Source organism: Urocampus carinirostris, chromosome 1 (assembly GCF_059441175.1).
Source record: "Urocampus carinirostris isolate Australia breed hairy pipefish chromosome 1, RoL_Ucar_1.0, whole genome shotgun sequence".
In the NCBI taxonomy this organism is placed as follows: Eukaryota; Metazoa; Chordata; class Actinopteri; order Syngnathiformes; family Syngnathidae; genus Urocampus; species Urocampus carinirostris.
The window spans coordinates 51,347,034-51,367,611 of record NC_142349.1 but is presented as its reverse complement, the minus strand read 5'-3'; the positions used below and the strand labels follow the sequence as shown (position 1 = coordinate 51,367,611).

Here is a 20,578-nt window from a genome sequence, read left to right as displayed (position 1 = left end):
TCACTCGGGAAATGTGAAAATCCTTTAAGTAGCATCGCACCTTCATAAAAGCCCCCAAGGGTTAATCTCCCCTCGAGATCACGTCATCACCAACTGAGAGTATACCAGCTTGAGGAAAAAAATAATTATAAATCTACAAATAATAACAGGGAACACATAATAGGAGTTGAATGAATTGTTGTATTATCATTATACAAACGTAAACAAAAATTGAGGGGCTGCTCCTTTCAGTGTAAGAATGAAGTTTAAAGAGAGGCCAGCTCGCTGCACACTAGCAGTGGGTGTCCTCTTCGCGATGATTAAAATGTAGTATGCTAAATGTAGCGGTTTCCCTTGAGTTGTGGCTCCATGTCATCCGTTGGCAACAGAGTTAATAACTTAACCGTTAGCAGTTGGCCAGACCAGGGAGCACCGCTCTTGCCTTTGCCCAGAAGCTGCCCGAGTTCCTTGTGGAACCCGGGTGCTCACCATTTCGTTGCACTCTTCTGACTATCTTCAGAGTCCAATTTAATTGATGAATTTACTTTTTAATGCAATGAGCCGCTAAAAGCTAGCGATTGCTATGCTTCTCAGTTCGGTGATGGAGGCAGCGCGCACCCGTGCCTGCTGTTTGACTGACACTATACACCAGCCTATCACGGCCATGCACACACAGCCACACCAGCTTATCACAGTAGGCGCAAACAAACAATCACACCCACCCAACACAGAGCGCCCTCCTCAATATGTGCCTGCTGAACACAATGCACGATACATTTATGTTGATGACTCCAAAGACAAAATCAATTCATTTAAAAATATGCAAAGGAGTTAACCAGCGATAAGCGTGGCGCAAAGTAGCATGTTGTTTCTGTACTCACAAAAAACAAAACTTTTCTATTAAAATCGAAATTTGTATCGAAATGGCAATATTGGTCTTGAAAGTTGTAATTATTTTTTTTTTCCAAAATCATACGGTCCTAGTACCTACCATATTTTACAGACTATAAATTGCACATGATTTTCAAAGACTTTTCCAAAACAAAAATATACCATATTTATCGCACTATAAAGCGTTTCGGATTACAAAGCTCACCACCAAAAAATTATTTTGTGATTTTATTTTCATATATAAGGTGCACTGAACTATAAGCTGTATAGAATTGAAGCGATGGTAAGGGATACCGTTGCACTACAGTAATTAAGTACCGGATTTATTCATTGATTGTTCAATTGAAATATATTACTAATCACATTTGCAAATCTGGATGCAACTGGAATCGAACTTTACCCGTGGCGGGGAGTTTGATGGATACGACCAACCGCAATAGATATACAGACTAAAAGGCGTTAGCATTTATGTTATCATCACAATATTTTTACCCTTGGTACCACATTGTTTGTTATTATTGGGCCATGCCGCAAAAATATTGTCAGACATAATACCAACCTGTGGTACAAAAAAGGTTTGGAAATACTGAAATACAGTATTTGTATTGCCGACTTGCATAATTGAAGTGCACGGGATTTTGAACTGAATAAAGGGAAAGGCATTGTCGGAAGTAATTTGGTCGTCCTGAAAGATAAAAATAAACACATGTTTGCACATATTGAATAATGTTGATCATTTACAATAATTAGTTTTTGCTAAGAACAAGTGAAACAACTTTGTTGTATGTTGTTTTCAATCAATATAGTATAAAATATAAAACTACTTCAATTATCATTTTTAGAATATTCAAGTTTTCTGTTTAATGTTCCTTTTAAAGTTGCAAGTTGGCCAATTAAAAAAATCTGATGACTTTGAAAAACAATTAATTAACGTGATGAGAGCTAATTTGGTATCTGTGGAGAAACACAAATTTTACTCACGGTACCACATTGTTTGTTATTATTGGGCCAGGCCGCAAAAATGTATTATATTTATTGAAACATTTTTTTAAATCGGTTTGATACTGGTGATTAGGTGGTTATAGAACAGATTAACCGAGAACATTAAGGGAATCCTGTGCTTTTCATCTTTGCACATTTCTGCATCGTGCTTTGAGAGTGCCAAAAGCTTATTAAGTTGTCAATGCTGAAAAATAGTGTCGTCTTCTACACTCCACTCAATTAGTCTATTTTTTTACCCAAATAAGTTAGCTTAGTTCAACTTGTTCTCTATATGGTAATTACCACATCCATCATTTTTAATTGCGAGGTAATAAAGCTCATTCTGCAGTTACATAGGATGAGAATAGTCTCACGTCAACATTGGTATGTGACCACACAAATCTTGGACTAAGAGCCAATATGAACAGATCAGTTGAAAAACATGTTTTTTTCCACCCTTGCTTTATTGACCTAAATATTTTTCAGCATCAGTTGACCAAGATGCCCAGCATACAGATAATGGCTCAAATCGTAGTAGGTGTATTTTAAGAAACAATAAACAGAAAGACACAAAACTCTGTCCTCGTACCATCTGTTCTCTTCCTGTTTCTTTTGCAGCACGTGTTCACGCACACACATGTACACGCTGGGCCTGAATGCCTCATTTAACAAATTCTCTGGCTTGAGTTGAGAAGCAACCAAAACAGTCTGAATAATAAAACACAACCAGGACAACTTGGATTAATGGTCTAGAAAAATTGATAATATGCAACAGACTGGATAGAAAGTGTTTGCACTTTTTGGTCCGTTATAATGAAATAAATCGTGTGCTTTTTTTAAATAGATCCAGAAGTCTGTAGGGGCCTGTGAGTGTGTGAATTCTTGGACTTTTGTTTCCCTGGGTGACCTTGTACTTGGCTACTGTTCCATTATATACACAGTTGTTAAAGAAGCAGCACTGTCTGGTAAACAAACACATGTTTCTTGGCTGTCTAGTCCTTGTGTGTCCTGCGAAGACAAAAGAGTGCTTTGCTTGTTGATACACTGGATAAGGTTGCTGCAGTGCTTTTCATGTTTGAAAACTGAGTGTGTTTATTGAAACCTTATTGTGTAACTTACGTCTCATTATCGGAGTAACTTTCGACGTTGTGTTTCTCCACAGATACCGATTTAGCTCTCATCACACTAATTGTTTTCCAAAGTTATCTGATTTTTTTGGTTGGCCAACTTGCGTCTTTAAAGGAACATTCAACAGTAAACGTGAATAGTCTATGAATGCTTATTGAAGTAGTGTTATATTTTATACTATATTGATTGAAATAAAATGATTTTGAATTCATCCGATCAGCCAATGAATTGGCAGATTATTAAATTGTTAAAATGATTTTGCAGCATTACTTATTGTGCAAAATGATTGCCCTGGCGACGGAAGCCAGATACAGATGTCACACTGTTCACAAAGAATAGATGGATCGTAAATGACCTGAAAAAATCCTTTTTGAATATTAAAACAAAAATACTTTTTTGGGGGGGAAAAGTATTTTTGTAGTTGCCTTGCATGGCTGACGCTGCTATGTGAAGCACAATGTAAAGCGCTTTGGGAGGTCTTTATTGACTTGAAAAGTGCTATATAAATGCAGACCACACAAGATGGTTTTAATAATTTTATATTTATAAACTTGAAGATGTCGCACTGTACACATAGATGGATCCCTAAATGATCAGTGAAAATTCCCTGTTGTAATTTATTTTGAAAAAAGGAAGGATAGACACAGGACAGTAGAAACCTGCTGCAGATGGTTCGTGAAATGCATCTCATATGTCCTTAAAGAAGTCAAAATGGTCTGTAGGGTCTACTGTGCAAGTTGTCCGCTCAGGGGAAGAGGCCAAAGCTTCCGATAAAATCAGTTCAACTAGAGTAAACTGGAGGGTGAGAATACACAGACCTGATGCGTAATAACCCGGCTGCTCTGTCTTTTCTGGTCTGTTAACATAAATGTGATTGATTGCTCTGGCGAATGCAGTGTGTGGATACATACAGACGCATCTATTGGCATGTGGATTAGAGAGATTTAGAGACTGTGAGAGCAGAAAGCAAAGGACAGTTCGGGATGCCTAAATATGTGACATCAGTAGGGGATTGCAGCTCGACTTGTGCGCATGAGCGTGATTCTCACTGTGTCATTGAGAATGCACGTGTTCTTGAGAGTGCTGCCTCATGCAATGCACACATCCCCATACCCCCTCCCTGTGTGTTCAGTTTAAAAGCATCGTAGATGCTTGCAGTAAAAGACAAACAAAAAGATGCTGGTGATGAAAACATAATGTCTGCATTTGCTTCAGATGTTAAATGAAATCAATCTCCCGTGTATACAGTGGTACCACTTACGAACACGAGAATTTCTGTATCAAGATTCACAGATTCCTCAACCGCCATGGTCTTATGGGCACCACACCCTGTGGTGTGTCATCCTCTCCAGGCCATTTTTGGGGTGAGGTTTTGCACCTCCACATGAAACTGATACAGTACTGGTTTTCATGGTTCCCAATACCAGGAGGAGTCTCCTAAACTAACTCAGTTACAGCACCTTCATCATCTGGTCACCATTGTTTTTCGGTGTAAAGCGTCATCCCACTGTTCAGAGGTGAGCCAGATCTTAGCTTTGACGGGCAGCTGTGTTTGACAATACTTAAATCACTGGAGAAAAACTGGTTTGGTCCAAAATTTTAAGTGTCATATCGTACAATTGTTTTGGGAACAAAATCTTGCTCAGTATACGAGGGAAAATCCAGTTCACGAGCAGTCCTAGAACCAACCACTAGAGACCACTCGAGGCATCCCACCACTCATCAATGCTTGGCGCCAGCATCAGCTCGTCCAGTTTACGTAAGCAACCTACTCACCGCTCACAGATCCCTTAACCAGCAGGGTCATAGGGGCAGCACCTCCCGTGGTATGTCTTGGGCATGTGCAGCCTGGCAGCGCCAATCCCTTTCCAGGAAGTTTTTTTTGAGGTATAGGTTCGCTCTTCCCCATGAAACCAATATTACTAGTTACCATGGTTACTAATAGTAGAACAATCCTCCCGATCTGACTCGGATAGGGGACCATTATCATCAGGTCGCGTTTTTTTTTTTTTTTTTTCAGTGTACAGCGTAGCTCCGCTTTACAGAGATATGCCGGACCTCAGCATTGATGGGCAGCGGGGTGTGACAATACTGATACTGGGTAAAAACTATTTTGTCCCAGAATAATAAGTATCAGATCTTACAATATGCATTGCATCGCTTGTGGCTTCCATAGTCCAATTTCGTTGTCACAATATGTTCAAGCCATTTTGTAACGATGATAATAAAGGAATATTCTATTCTATCTTATTCTATATTATTGAAAACCAACCTTTGTGGCGATGACATTACGTCATTTGATTTTGTGTCATATTAAAGCTTCAAAGACTCTTTGTCAAGTCAAATCATGTTTATTGGTATAGCCCCTTAATCACAACAAGTCTCAAAGGGCTGGTGTACATCGCAATCCCGTTCTACAAAAATGATCTGGAGTTGAGCATTCAGGGGCAGCTGCCTTTTAACTCAAATGCTTCATTCAAATTACAGGCAAATCAATAACAAATTGTGCTGTAAAAAATGTTTTTGTGTTTACGTATGGTATTTTTAATTTTAGTGTACAGTCAGTGCTTGCGTAGCAACAGTCTCTCATACATGTCAACCTCCCCTAATTAATGATTTCAAATCCCCCTTATTAAGTGATGATAAATCTTACAAAAACAATGCAGCGCCTATTTACTCACAGCAAGAAATCCTATGTAGAATACCGCGATAGTAATAGCAATCTACGATGACCTAGTTGCCTGCTACCAGTGACCAAGAATTTTCGGATTAGAGACGAAAATGGGCAAGACAAGATTGTTTTTTTTTCCCCCTGTAATAAAAAATGTTATACCGCATATACTAATTAAGATTATCAAAAAAAAAAAGTATAAAATACGGGAAAACGTATAAGTTGACAGGTATGCAATTTCCGGAACCCCCACCCATTCCTCTACACCATGCGCACACATTGGTTACGCCACTCATAATAAACTCTTTTATTCAATAGTATCATCTTATTTATCTTTTTACTGTAGTTTATATGTTTACTTAGCATTTTAATGTTTTTTATTGATCAGAAATATGTGTTTAATAGTTATATAGGGTTCACTTGGACGCTTTTGGTAGGACGGGAGAGGACCAATTAGTGTTTAATCATTTCATATCAGGAATATTTTAGGGGGCGTGGCAGTAAGTAATTGAGGAGCACTGTTCTAAAAGAAGGGGTACCGCTGTATTTTGGTTCACATTTAAGGTTTTAAGTATTTAAAAGGGCAGTTGCTCTATTTTCCATTATTTGAAGGCAGGGCTTTTTTTATGCTAGTCATTAGATTTTGATCACTCATAAGTCTTTCTATAAAACATCACCAGCACCCATTCATTTACAGGGTCATTTTTAGAAAAGAGGAGACAGACCCCAACCTAGAACTTCAACCGTATTCCCTTCTTTTTGCAGCCCCACTAGTCTAAACATAGCACCCTGATTAATATTGCATTTATGAAACATAGTTTAGCAGAACAAGCCACCCATTATTATCCTTTTCAGGCTACAGCCATTTTGTCAGATTTACATTAATCACTATAAATCAGTGTTTCCCAACTAGTGGGTTGAAAGGCATATTCAGCGTGTCGCAAAATAATTGTTAAAAACACAAAAATAACCAAGGGTCAGTTACACTCTTTAATAGATGGCAATAATGTGATTTGAAACCTGCTATATCACACCAAAGTAAAAGACTGGAAAACTTGGTCGACACAGACACTGTAATATGTTTATCTCATTTAATGGGGACCAGAATCCCCTGCGGTATTCAAAAATCCACCAAGTAGCCCCTCCCACCCACACATTTATACATGCGCTCTGCCAGACCCGGCTCATAGCAAATAATCGACTGGATATAATGTATCGTGTCCACACGGGTGCTGTTCATTTAGGCGGAAAGAGCAGAAAAAAAGAGCCGACGCGCATGACACAAATTTACTCTCAGCAATAGTCCATTGTGTGTACAGAGGTCCCTCGGTTTTCACGGTTAATGGGTCATTTGATCAAAAGAACAGCAGAATAGCTGACAAGCCCAACAAAAGTGTTGCACCGTTTCTTTCCATATGTTTGCATGTTGAGTTTGTTAAAAATGGCGTGAGCTAAGTGAAGCATCTTGGATCTAGAATAAATGCAGCTAACTGAGCATTGAAGGGAATGACATTACTTAAAGTCGCTCTAAAGTCGATTTTTTTCTCTGGATTTGGTTTGCAACTATTGAATATGGGTGGAACTGTTGGTCCTCAACTCAGACCTATTGAGAACCATTGCCTTAAACTACAAAGTGCACCTAATTGAAAGACGCACACTGAAGTTAAAGAGCGAAACCCCTTCTTCTATTCGTAAAAGCAGTATCAGATTTAGCTGCATGTTTAGATAAAAATGAAAGCACTGTATTCACGTCTTTTTCTTATATTTTAAGCCCGGCGCTCATCTGGTGCCAATTACGTGGGGAATTTTACATTGACGCCTTTGGCCGCAGAACGCCAACAGCCCTGTGCCCTCTCTCACCAGGCATTGTACTCAGCTGTATCGTTTTCAGTTATTTACATCACATCTTTTCCGATCATGTGACCATTCAAGATAGCAATCGCAAAGCAAGCACATATTTACTACTGCACTGAGGGAAAACGGGAATGAGTGCTGTGTCTCGTAAAATGTTGGCTTTGTATTTCTAGATGACAGAAACCTGGCAACCATACTTGGAGAAAAGTGCCATATTGCAACACTGATATGTTGTTTAGTACTCTGTTAAATATTTACAATGTAGTCACAAACCTACTGTTATGCTCCTGCTATGTATTTATATGAATAACATCAACTGATGCAAATAATGTTTCCAGATGTCACTGAGGTGATTGGTATTTAGCGTGCGTTGTGGAAAAGAGCAGATAACCATTTTCCTTCATGCCGCCATGAAAAAAGAAGCCACTCTGTATTTCAAGTGGTGTTTAAAATAGAGTAGAAAAGTAGCAGTTTTTGGGACTGATAGGCAGAAAAACCGGGAGGCTGGCTGACCAAAAACATTCAGGATAATTGGGAGCCAACCACAAGAAATGATTACGGCAACAAACCCAGCCTTGGAAAAAACAAGCATGGCAGGCAAGCCAGCTAGCTGACCGCTAATGGGGCTAACCTGGGAGCCTTCGGGAGCCTGTACGCTAACGGGGGAGCTATCTGGACAATATTAAAATAATTGCAAAACATCCGGTGAGAAACACAAAAACAAAAGTCAAAATAACATACCTAAAAGAAGGTGAAGGCAAAAAGGAACGCACGGTGTACACGACGGCAGGTAAAGTTACCGTACGCAGCTTCACATGATCAAAGTACGCAAGTCAGACAAATCAGTCAGAAGTCCCCCAGCGACACGGTTAGCAAAGTTCCAAATACTCCAAGCGGAAATAAACGCTATACATTCACTGATCACGCCAATCGCTGTCTTTTTTTCAACAGGACCCGCCACTGTTTTGATTTTGTCTTGTCTTCTCGTGATTTTAAAGCTCTAGGGGCTATGAAGTCAAACTGTCAACCTTCAGAATTTGTTTCTGGAGATCCACGGCGTGTAAAATATTATCGAACATATCTGCATGATTGCGGGGAGGAACGCTTCACGTTCTCTGCCTATTTTTGGGTGAAAAAATAGTCTATTGTAATCCCTTTGAAGAGCCCTGTGAATCGGTCATAGAATCAGAGCTTGAGTTCTGCCTGTCCGTCTGTGTCTGTCTGATAATGTAATCTTCCATATCCAGTTAATAATTCGATGAAGCAGAGGGGAATACATTTAGAATCACTCAATAAGCAAGGGAAAAAACCCTTCTGAATTAAATTTCCATTTCAAGAACTAATAAACTACATCAGATTAGATCTACTCATCATTTTTTCAGTTCGACGGGTGTGTTTAGATCATAGTTGTTGCAAATTTCCCTCCGTATTTCAAGGCGCCAGCGTGAGCTGTCATAAAAAACAAAGGAGACTGTCGGAAATTCTTAAATATGTAAGTGAAATCATGGCACGTCTATCCCTCAATCCACTTTTATTATGCTTGCAATGGCTGTAGTGGGTGCTGACGGTGAGGTTGTTAGACTTGTACAGTTTTGTAATCCAATAGTTTAAATTGAGGAGCAGTTTTAGAATATATTCAGGTAAATCACAGGGACCTCAAGTAAATATTGTATGAAACATTTTAAAATGCCATGCTGTAATAATAATAATAATAATAATTTCCTTTGTATTGTCATTCTTTGTAACAATGTACACAGAACGAAATGTCGATACACCTGACCCGTTGTAGCGAGTCGATGCAGCCGCAGCCAACAGAGGGCGCCGCCATTATACCAATTAGGTATGTCTCGGCCGAGGCGCGAACCAGCGACCTCCCAGTCTCAAAGCGGGCACACTACCATCTAGGCTACTGAGCTAGAAATTGATTTTCTTATACATTGAATCGGTCGTTTTCATTTGTTAAATAGATGATATGTATTGCTTAAACTTGTGTATTACGTAAAAATATATAAACTTTTTAAGAGCTGTATTTTAAATCTTTGAGTGCCAGCCATTTTCACAAAAACTAGCCAAATTCAAACATAGCGACTACTAATCTTTCAAAGCTTACAGGAAATGATGTGAAAGGGCAGTATAAACATAAAAAAAACAATACCAAATTAAAGATTAAACTATTGTCAATTGAATTTAACGGTCTTTATTATCATTGAATACAACCTTGTGAACATTGTTTGCAATAAGATTAGTCATCTCCAATGACCTCAAGTAAGAAAAAACATTGGCACTCCAGGACAAACACGTAGTAAAGATTTAAAAGAAAACATTCGGATAAAAGAAGGCCAAGATAAATCAGCAAAAGTCTTTATTAGGTAATGCTCGGTGTGACTGGCCTTAGTTGTAATAATAGTGCAATGAAAATTACTGTAACAACATTTAACAGCAACAGAAATTCTCAAATCAGGGAAATGTATGCAGATCATTCACAACAATAAGGAGCTGATCTAGTTTGGTTATCTCTGACAATTAGTTTTTAAGAATGATTGCAGTCCATCTGGAATGAAACATGAGAATGCTTTTAATTGAGATCGAACAATACAATTGGCTCAGCATACGACGTGCAGTTTTGCAAGTCAATATTTATTCAAGAGGATCATATTACATGCAAACTTCAATGAGAAACCTGAACCATGTAAAGTATAACTAACTAACCAAGGCTCAGTATTAGGCGTGGGCAATGCTGGTATTTTTGGTATCGATTAAATTTAATTAAATTCAGGATACCGATCCGATACTTGGAAATCTTATTATCGTTGAGCGATCAAGACCCCGAAAAAGATGTCCTTTTTTTCCCCCTGTTTTACTTTTTTACTCTTTTTTCCTTAATGTTTTTTTTACTTTGTTCTATTTCTTTGTTCTATTTTCCTTTTTTCATTTTTTCTCTTTCTTTTTTTCTTCTTCTTTCTTTTTTCTTTTTTCATTTTTGTCTATTTTGCTTTCTTTGCTTGATTTTTCACATTTTTATGTCATTTTGTGGATAATGTTACATAATAACTGATAATATTTGTATGGAAACCAGCCACTCTATTGAGGCTAAACAGTGCATAGGATGGATGAATAGATGGATGGATGAATGGGTGGAAGAAACATAAATAATATGAAGAGCTGTTTGGGAGCTGAAAGAGCTGGCTCATTTTAGTGAGTTAAGCTGAAAGAGACACTTTTCTAAAAAAGACGGAACTTGCGTGGGAACATTGATGTATTAATGTAGGTAAGAAATTTCACATAGCTAAGAAGTCTAACTGTGCAGGTGATAATTAAAGTAAACCAAAATTGTCTATATTTTAAGGCCTTACTGATAAAAAGATAATAAGAGAATATTTTTTATGAAGTCATCAACCTCATCCCCATCTCTCTAGTACTCTTCACCCTCTCTCTTGGTGCAAGAACTTGAGCTGACATGCACGCTTGCTTTCATTTATTTAATCTCATGCTGACATTGACTCTAAAATTCCACGCTTAAAACACCATATAGGGAACCCACGTTGTCTCTGCTGGAATGCACTGTAATCCTGGACGAATTTGCTAGTAATTTCATTTAATATCACAATTTCGAGCCCCGATTTTTGTGCTCAGGATACATTTTCTGGTGCCCTGAAAAGGTGCACAAATTGCGCACGCGCACCGCTTGGAGGGAACATTGCCGCCTAACCTTACTAGGTATATGTTATGGTCCCTTCACCTCTCCTTGACTGTTACCCGGGCCGACATCAAGTTTATGCTCCAGCGCGTAACACTGTCATATTGTTCATGCAGCGCAGATTAAATGAAAGGATTGATTTCTAGGTCGGTTTCACTTATGGACATGAAGGCTCATGACCAGGTTCTAAGAGAAGCGCACACATAATAAGTCTGCATGCAAGCCAGCCTTCATGTGACGACAGCATTATACAACACTTAGTTGGTGCTCGGAGGCAGTCTTCTTCATCAGGTCAATTAAATGGGAGGAAAGCATGGAAGTCACATGAATCATTCCAGAGAGTTTTAGATCTGCAAGATTAGCCTGGCTTCCGGTAAAACCATTTTCACATTTGAATTGATTCATTTCAAATAACATCGCTTTAATGGTTGCTTCTTTTAAATCAGTGGTTTTCAAATGGTGGGCCGGGACCCAAAAGCGGGTCGCTGACCCGTTTTTAGTGGGTCGCAGGCCTTTGCAAAATAATGCTAAGGAAAAAGGGGCATGTAAAGTCCGTGGCATTATACGGTGATAATTATATGATTTTCTTAGTATTTCCCAAAGTTGTATTTTTGCATCTTTGTACTATTTCTGTAGATTTACAATTTTATTTTGTCGTATTATGTATATACCACAGCCATATCCCCCTAATGGGAGGTGGCTAGAGTCCTTTCTGACTCTTTTTGGGAGATTGACTCAGAGGAGGGGATTCCCAGCCCCCTCGCTCAACCCAACTGAGGTGTTGGGAGTCATTAGGTGACCAAACCCCCCAATTCCAACCCCTAATGCTGAACGCCAAGCAGAGAGGCAACGGGTACCAATGTTTAAGTCTTAGGTATGACTCGGCCGAGGCTTGAACCTCAACCTCCCAGTCACGGGGCGGGCGCCATACCCCCAAGGCTGATCAACTTTTCTGTAGTATCTTGTAGTATTACTATAGTTGTATTTTTGTAGTATATTTGTAGTATTTCTGTATTAGTATTTTTGAATTAAAGTAATACTGCAGTAGTATTCTTGTAGTATTACAATAACATATTTGTAGTATGAATAGAGTATTTTTGTAGCATTTCTGTAGTACTTCCGTAGTTGATTTTTTTTTTTTTAGGTGGGGTTAGTTTTTCCGTATTATTACTGTAGTTGTACTTTTGAAGTACTTGTGTAGTATTATAATAGTGTTTTTGTAGTATCACTATAGTAGTTTTGTACTATTACTGTAATTGTATTTTTGTATTATATCATTACTGTCATATTTTTGACTTAAAGTATTACAATAGTACTCATTCTAGTATTACGCATTTTTATAGTATTTCTGTACTTGTTCTCATGTATCATAGTATCACTTTTGTATTCTTAACTCTGAGTACTACAATAGTATTTTGAAGCATCTCTGTAGTTGATTTTTGTAATTTTTTTGCAGTATTTTTGTAGTATTACCAGATTTTATAATATTTACGTTATATAAAACTATTTATTTTTTTCATTTTATGATGTCTTACAGTCCAGTGCTCCTTAGATATAAAACTGGTCACAGAAGAATATTTTAAGGGTGCGCATTCTAGTCCAGAAAAATACAGTACTTGAAGTCGTTTCAATGCCATTGTTGTTGTCTTTTTATGTGAATACGTCCTAATATTTCTGGTTTAAAATGCACAATTTTGCATTTAATCAATTTGAGAAGTGTTTTTATTTTTTGTTTTTCCTTTATTTGGGTCGTGGCTTGTTATTAGGGTGGATGTGGTGGTTCCAGAAATAAGACAAATGGAGAAAACCCTGCTTTATTGGGTTTTCCCCGAGTTTTTATTCCCATTTAGTAGCTGTATTTGGTGATTCTTAATTGAGTTTGGAATGTTGGTGCCATGGATTATAGTTGGAATGACAGTCTCAATAAAGAAATTCACTCCTATTACTGTTAATTTAACCGAAGAGTAGCATTTAGTAGTAACATTGGTTACATTAAGGCAGGCGTGTCAAACTCTGTTTGGCTTGGGGGCAGGATACAGACTTTATGTTCTCAAGTGGGCTAGATCAGTAAAAAAAATTCAACGTCAAATATTTAGCTTTGTTTCTCAGCACTATGCTTAACCATTCATCCAATATGTGTAGCCTACCATATGAATTATAATCAAGGATGATAAGGGATCTTTTCTAAGCACAACACATTTATTCCGAATAAAATGGAAACATCACAAATATAAACAAACTCAAGTGGGAGCTCTGAATAAAAATATGGAAATGTAAATGGTCTGCATTTACATATGCTCAGTAGCCTAGATGGTAGGGCGCCCGCTTTGAGACTGGGAGGTCGCTGGTTCGCGCCTCGGCCGAGTCATACCTAAGACTTATAACATTGGTAAAATGGCGGCGCCCTCTGTTGGCTGCGGCTGCATCGGCTCGCTACAACGGGTCAGGTGTATCGACATTTCGTTCTGTGTACATTGTTACAAAGAATGACAATACAAAGGAAATTATTATTATTATTATTATTATTATATAGCTTTTCAAGTCAATGAAGACCTCCCAAAGCGCTTTACATTGTGCTTCACACTTTTCCCTGCTTGCTTCAATTGTCATACCGCTTTGAAATCAATAAAGAAATGCAAAATAAGAGTTTTAGCAGTTACAGGGATACAACATCAGATCGAACTACTTGGCTGGTCCTACTGAAGCTGAGAAAATACTGCACAATATTGTCTTTAACATGAAACCAGTCTGGACTGCAGCACGTTAACACTTCTACTGCCTTCTAGTGACAGGAAGGATCATTTGATTTAGGAATTAGCTCGAGGCTTGCTTTTTTTTTTTTTACATATTCAGAGATTTACCTCGGACCGGATTACGTCATCCAATGAGTCAGTCGTGTCCGTGGGCTATATGTTTGACAACTCTGCATTAAGTTTTACAAACTACCGTAAATTCTGGACTATAGAGCGCACCTGATTATAAGCCGCACCCACCACATTTCGGGAGGATAACCGATATTGTACATACACAAGCCTCACCTGTATATTAGCCGCATGCGCCCACATTGAAAAAATGCAACACAAACACAAAATTAACCCATACCCGACACAGTCCAAAAATCACAGCCAACAAAGTGAACGGAAAATGATACCGGTACTTAAGGTTTGATGCAGACCTGCAGAGTCCGGGTGCCCATTGAAAGTAATCAAAGGAAAAATGTGTATATTTCCAAAGGTAAGGGTGGGAAAAATATATATCCACTATTGTCGGCCGCGTCCACAAACACGTCTCACCTTTACTCCACTTTCCGTCAGCCCTCGTTTGCCCCGCCCCTTCTTTCTCATTTGCTCGTGCAGAATAAGTTTCTAAAATAAATACATTAAAAATATACAGTTGCAAATACATATTATACATGGTTACACATATTTACAAAGAAAGACGATACACCGAGAGAGTTTTCAAAGCTTTAATAATAATATTTTAACTTTCATCCCAAACCGTGCCTGTGAAGGGTAGCAAAACGCTACTAGGAACACGCTCGCAAAACAGTAATCGCGTCTGCTAAGAAAACATATCGTACTTGTTATGACCACGGTACACCTTCCTCATCTTCCTCCTTATAGCGACGTCTTCAAAGTCGTCTTGCCCAGTTGGGGAAACAGACTTTGTCATATAGATGTCGTCCCACGCTCCCTTATTCAAAAGCACGCTAGCAACACGCTTGCAAAGTAAAATTTACGTGCAGTAGCTCTGTTTCCTTCTTTATCGGACTGTTTGATTGCGTTTAGCTTGAAAGCTGCGTCATGTGCCTGTCTTTTTGCAATTTGCATGATGAGGGTATGTTGTTGCAGTCTTCCTCTGCGCATATATTCCACCGGTCTAAATCTGACCTTTTGTACATTCCACCAGTCTAAATCTTACCTTTTGTACTCGATCGCCGCTGGCGGCTGTTAGAAAAATTACATAAATTGGCCGCATCACTAAATAAGCCGCAGGGTTGAACATTTAGGAAAAAAGTAGCGGCTTATAGTCCGGAATTTACGGTATTCATTTGCCTTGGCTCCCATTGGAACACCCACAGAATGTATCATAAAGTCAAGTTTGTAATCCTCAATCCCCCCAAAATGTGCTGCATTTTATATAAAGGAATATAATTATGTTTCAGATGCAGAGCTATTCTTTTTTATGTTAAGTTACAAAGTATTTTAGAAACAAACAATTGCACAATTTAAACAATTAAGTCTCTAAAATCTATGCAGACCAAATAAGTGTTGACTGTTCCTACACCAGATATCAATACAGCTACGCAGAAATCCTAAATTGAAATAATGGTATACTGTACAGAATTGCCATTAAATAAACTAAATATTATTATAATATCATTATATTCAAATGTGCTTTGAATGAATTTGGGAAGGTAATACGTTTTAAGTTCAATAGACACTCAAAATAAGAAGAGATTTTGAACTTGAAAGGAGTACAGGGGAGTGAGAGAAACCTCAGATAAGAAATTGCAACCTGTTGTAACGGCCCTCCAGTGATCCCACTCTTTTCATTAGGGCCCGGTCACACAGCCTTTTGCGTCTGTATCGCAGGTAAAATTTTTGTTTTTTTTTTTTTTTTTTTTTTTTCCCGCGGTAGAAAATGCTCAAAATTGGCCAACCCGCTGTTTATCCATGGTATGCCCTCAAAACAGACGCCGGCGACTGTTCCGCTTCCTCATCGCGTCAGTTCCACATCAATTCCGCGTGTGGACCACGGGTATAAAAGCTGCCAAGTCGGGCTGTAGAAATCATAACCGCTCAAGACACAGTCCCGTGAAGATAAAGATTTCAAGCTATGGTACCAAAGAAGAAGCCAATATGTTATTATTGTAATAGTTTTTCATTTTTATTTTATTATCTTGTTATGAAATGAAAAGAAAAGTCAAGAAATAAAAATGGATTAAGACGAGGTCACTACTGTGACAGGGATCCATGTTCACCCCTTGACGTCTCGAGCACAACTGACGTGTGCTCGGCAAATCGCGCTGTATATACGCGGAGAAAGGCGTTTGACCGTCACACGCGTTACACACGCTAATTCACGTGATAACACCACGATACAGGCGCAGAACAAACGTGCTATGACCGTGCTCCACCCGCGATTACCCGCTAAAATTTTGCGTCCTACCCGCGTGTAACCACGCCCTGGCCGCGGCCGTAGCACGTCGTTCCGCGTCTGTACCGCGTCATTACCTCATGTGTACCACGTGTGCCGCCCGCGGTTACCCGTGGTCTAAAGTTTTGAGCAGCGCAAAACTTTTTCGCGCGGCCAACCGCCTGTGAATTTCTTGCCGCGTGTAAAGCACGGCTGTATCTCGTCTGTATCGCGATCTCAAAGCGTCCAACAGCGTCTGCTTCACGGGCAGAAATTTCTGGTCGTGATTCAGCCGCGATACAGACGCAAACGGCTGTGTGACCGGGCCCTTATATCTAGCAGTAAACAGTTCATAATAGTCATAAAACAAACAATAGTGCGCAATAATAGTCAAAATCAAAAACCAGCATCTTACGTTATTTTCTTTGCAGGTCTCTAATTTTAAATACAAAGTAAACTTTTTAAAAGTGAATGCTATGTAATAATTATATTGGTTTAATGGTTTTACAAAAAAACATGACTTGACATGATTTGACTTGGTACGAAGTATAGGTATGAATACAGATTTGGATATAGCCATCAGTCTGCAAAATTGTGAAATCACACATCCCTAATATTACATTTTTGTTGCTGATATGTAGTCATTTGCCTCCATGTTATAAGTATGCCATGCTACAAAAAATCCTAAAAAAATATTGAATGAAACCTTTCAGTACACAGTCAACAATCCACTGCTTAGACATGCCACAGACTCCACAGCTATCATTTCTCAGCAAAATTTGATTATGTTTCCTTTCACAATGTGATTGTGTAAGAGCTTTATCTGGCCATGACCAAATAACACTTAATACGGATTTGGTTTTATCCCCAAATGTTAAATGGAGAAGCAACAGCTTGTCAAAACACAATATTTTCAACATGTCCTCGTCTGAAGCATATGTGGAATCAGACTAGCTGAGACTGGAATTTACCTGGAGGTTGTCTTTAATGGGGCGGTGTCATATCTGGAATGGGAGAGAAGCTTTTTTCAAATTTGAGATATGTTGATCTATTTTCTGTTAATTTCCACTTAAGACTGATACCAGTCATCTTTAATAGTTAAATATTGATACACATACAGTTATCATCAGAGCATACCCCCAGGGTGCCCCCCCCCCCAAAAAAAAACCTATGGCAATTAATTGTTCCTCTAATTTATAGTTTGTTGTTTATGATTACAATGCTACCACTAGAGGAAAGACAATATTGTTATGAGCCACCAATGCGAATGCTAATACCTTAAAGGGACAGCGTGCGTATAGATCGCCTCTTAGTATTAAAAGAATCATTCATTAAAAAAACAATATATTGAAGGCACATTAACTAACATGCAAACATACATGTTTTTAAATACTGCATTTATTTCACATATAGTTAACCTCACTTAGAAGGAGCCGACATAATTGTCCGCCTTCTGCTACGGGAACCTGTTAATCTCAAACACACTGGGTAAAATAGTGTGTTTTGGTCAATTTAAGACTCGGGAGTTTGTGTTCTTCCTTATTCTTTTTAGCACACGTTTTCAGTTTCACTACACCATACAGTGACTTCTAGTGGTCAAATGATCTGCTGTCCCTTTATAATAAAGCTAACATATAACTGATACTTGATATCAGTACGAAAATGACTACTGCAAAACTGAGAACTACAACATATGGAATTTAAATTGCAGTAAAGTTTGAAATTTCAGAATAATGATGCAAGATATATGCAAGAGATGTTTGTCATCATTGGTTGCCAAGTACGTTATAACTGGCAACTTTCTAGTCAATAATGTTTAAAATAAAATAAATTATCAAGTATACTATAGTGCAGAACTGAGCTGGGAAACGCGATCCTCCAGAGCCACATGTCCTGCATTTTTTTCCTCTTCAACTCGGGTGATTTTAATCACTAGGATTATTAGCAAGCTTCTGCCAGCTTGCTAACGAACCGACAATTTATATCCCCTGACTAAAAGAATAGTAACCTTCAAAGATGAACAAATGGTCCGTATTGCCATTGTACCATTGTATAACGGAATTGAAGGATTTCTCTTTTCAGTGCAGAAGTAATGTAGAGCAACCGCCTAGCTGCCGCTAGGATTGGGGATCCTCGAATGGGCCAGGTTTCTGTGACGATTAGAATCCAACAGTCTTGATTGTAGCGGTTTCCCATGAGTTGTAGATCCTGATCATCCATTTCAGGGGTAATTATTTTGGCGTAGGTCAGACACAGTCTCAGCAAGGATGGCGGCCCCGCTTTTACTTCCTTGCATGATAAAAACAATCACATGTAAAATTTCAGGTGTATTTGTGGCTCTTCAAAACACAAGATTCACATTGGATTTTAGATTGAATGGTACTGGCGAAATTGGAAAAACTCCTTAAAAACGGTTTGAATTAGGCCATAAAAAAGCTGTACAAACCCTGTAAGTAAACGTCCTGTTGTAGGATTGCGGTTACTGTAATAAAGGTCAACTGCTGATTTGATAATGATTTGAATTAAATATTTGGAACAGTTTGTACTAATGAGACAAAACACAATTTTAACTCAGTTGTAATGCTGTCCCCACACATCAATAGGCCGTCTCAGCTGCTGTTATATAATCGAGTTAGTGTTTTGCTTGATTAAGTTTGAGTGCAGAAATCCCATTTCATTTATCTACGTTTTCAACCCACACAGTGCAAAGACAAGCTAATCTAACAGCAGCAATGATAGTCATATGAGATGGGTACAAAGATTAGCAAATCAGACGGACAAAGAGGACCCTTGGGAGGAGAAGAATGCAGGACAGTATTTCTAAATATAGACTGGCAGACAGGAAGCCGGAGCATTCTTTTGAAACAGATCAGAGTGAAATGAATTGTGTTGTGATGGCCGTCAATGGCACATGCTGACACACATGTATGCATGCACGCACACCAACATGCTTGGGGGCTGGACCGGGCCAGCCAGAAAGGAGGAAGAGAGGGAGTAAAAAGTGTGAGTGGAGGGGAGGGAAGGAAATAAACATCATAGTTGTTCTTGCTAGCAGCCAGTCCGAGGCAGGCAAAGCAGCACTCAGGCTATGAAAACTCACAGCAGAAACTGCACTTATTTGACAGTCCGATAAACTTTGCCGGGCTCTACATCGGGGTCGCGGGGAGGTTGTTGGAGTTCAGACCACTGTGTGGAGCTGAATCAATACTGTTTACCGACCGCGTGGAGGATCTGGACTTCCTACACTGACAACTTCACTGCAAACAGCTGCAGGGGAACTGCACACGCTCAGTCATTTCGATTGCCGGGAGGCTGAACGTGTAGAAGAAATAATAATCACAGGAGCAACATGCATATTTTACAGCCATACTGCATCAACAGGTTGGTGTGTGGGTGTTGCCCATAGCTTTTAAAAGAAACACTTTCTGTTGGTTTGATTGACTTTTCAGATCATTGAATTAAATGCATGGAATTTGTGCACTTTGTCAAGTAAGTCAAACCAGCACATGGACTATTTTAAACTGAATATAATTGTGCTACTTAGTTTTACTTGTGTATTGAATTTTTAATATCTTCAAGCTCAACGCATCACAAATCAGTTTTGCTATGTACTATGTTCGTGCAACATTAATGTTTTGTTATGTCACCATTTTGGGTGTGTTTGGGCTGTGTTACTGTTATACTAATGGCAAATAATGTTGAGAGTTTCTTTTCCTCATCGATTTGGAGGCGAATTCTCGGCACTGTTGTTGTCACAAATTTAAAAGCATGTGAAGAAACAATTCAGTTATCCATTCCAATGTAAAAAAAAAAGAAAAAAAAGGGAAGATCTGACTTTTTGTAGTCTATAAATGCAAGCTCAAAGGAGAACATTTGTGTACTTCTGTGAAATCACTTGTCCTTAGAGTCTGTTCTTTACGCTCTTTTACAAGCTTTGGTTTTGGATACAACTACCTGCATTTTGCAACATTTGTCATTCTTTCTTTAGTTTTGAATCGAATTGTCTTTATTGTCGTTGATAACAATGTAGTTAAACATTGTATGCAATGTGTTTAGAAATGACTCTCAAGGATATACACATAATATAGACTTAGGGAATAAAAAGATATAAGACAGTCAGGAAACGTAGGCAAAACATTTACAACATAGTGCCGAGAGACTGTCCCAAGATTTAATAATAGTGCAATGAAAAGTAGTGCATCATAACAATATTGCAATGAAAGTAGTGGAACAACGTT

The 20,578-nt window shown here is 38.6% G+C and overlaps 1 protein-coding gene across 6 annotated transcripts in view; it reads left to right on the top strand.

The window, feature by feature from the left end:
• Positions 1–20,578, top strand: part of LOC148375091 (thyroid hormone receptor alpha) — a 131,531-nt gene that overhangs the window by 78,945 nt on the left and 32,008 nt on the right. For 2 of the 6 annotated variants that reach the window (XM_088344562.1, XM_088344554.1), the window contains exon 1: positions 19,402–19,721. The exons of the other annotated variants lie outside the window; for them this stretch is intronic. In XM_088344562.1, the coding sequence (XP_088200688.1) occupies positions 19,690–19,721 (32 nt within the window). In that variant the 5' untranslated portion in view covers positions 19,402–19,689. Of the gene's footprint in view, positions 1–19,401; positions 19,722–20,578 lie in introns of those variants that run through there. 6 annotated transcript variants of the gene reach the window in all.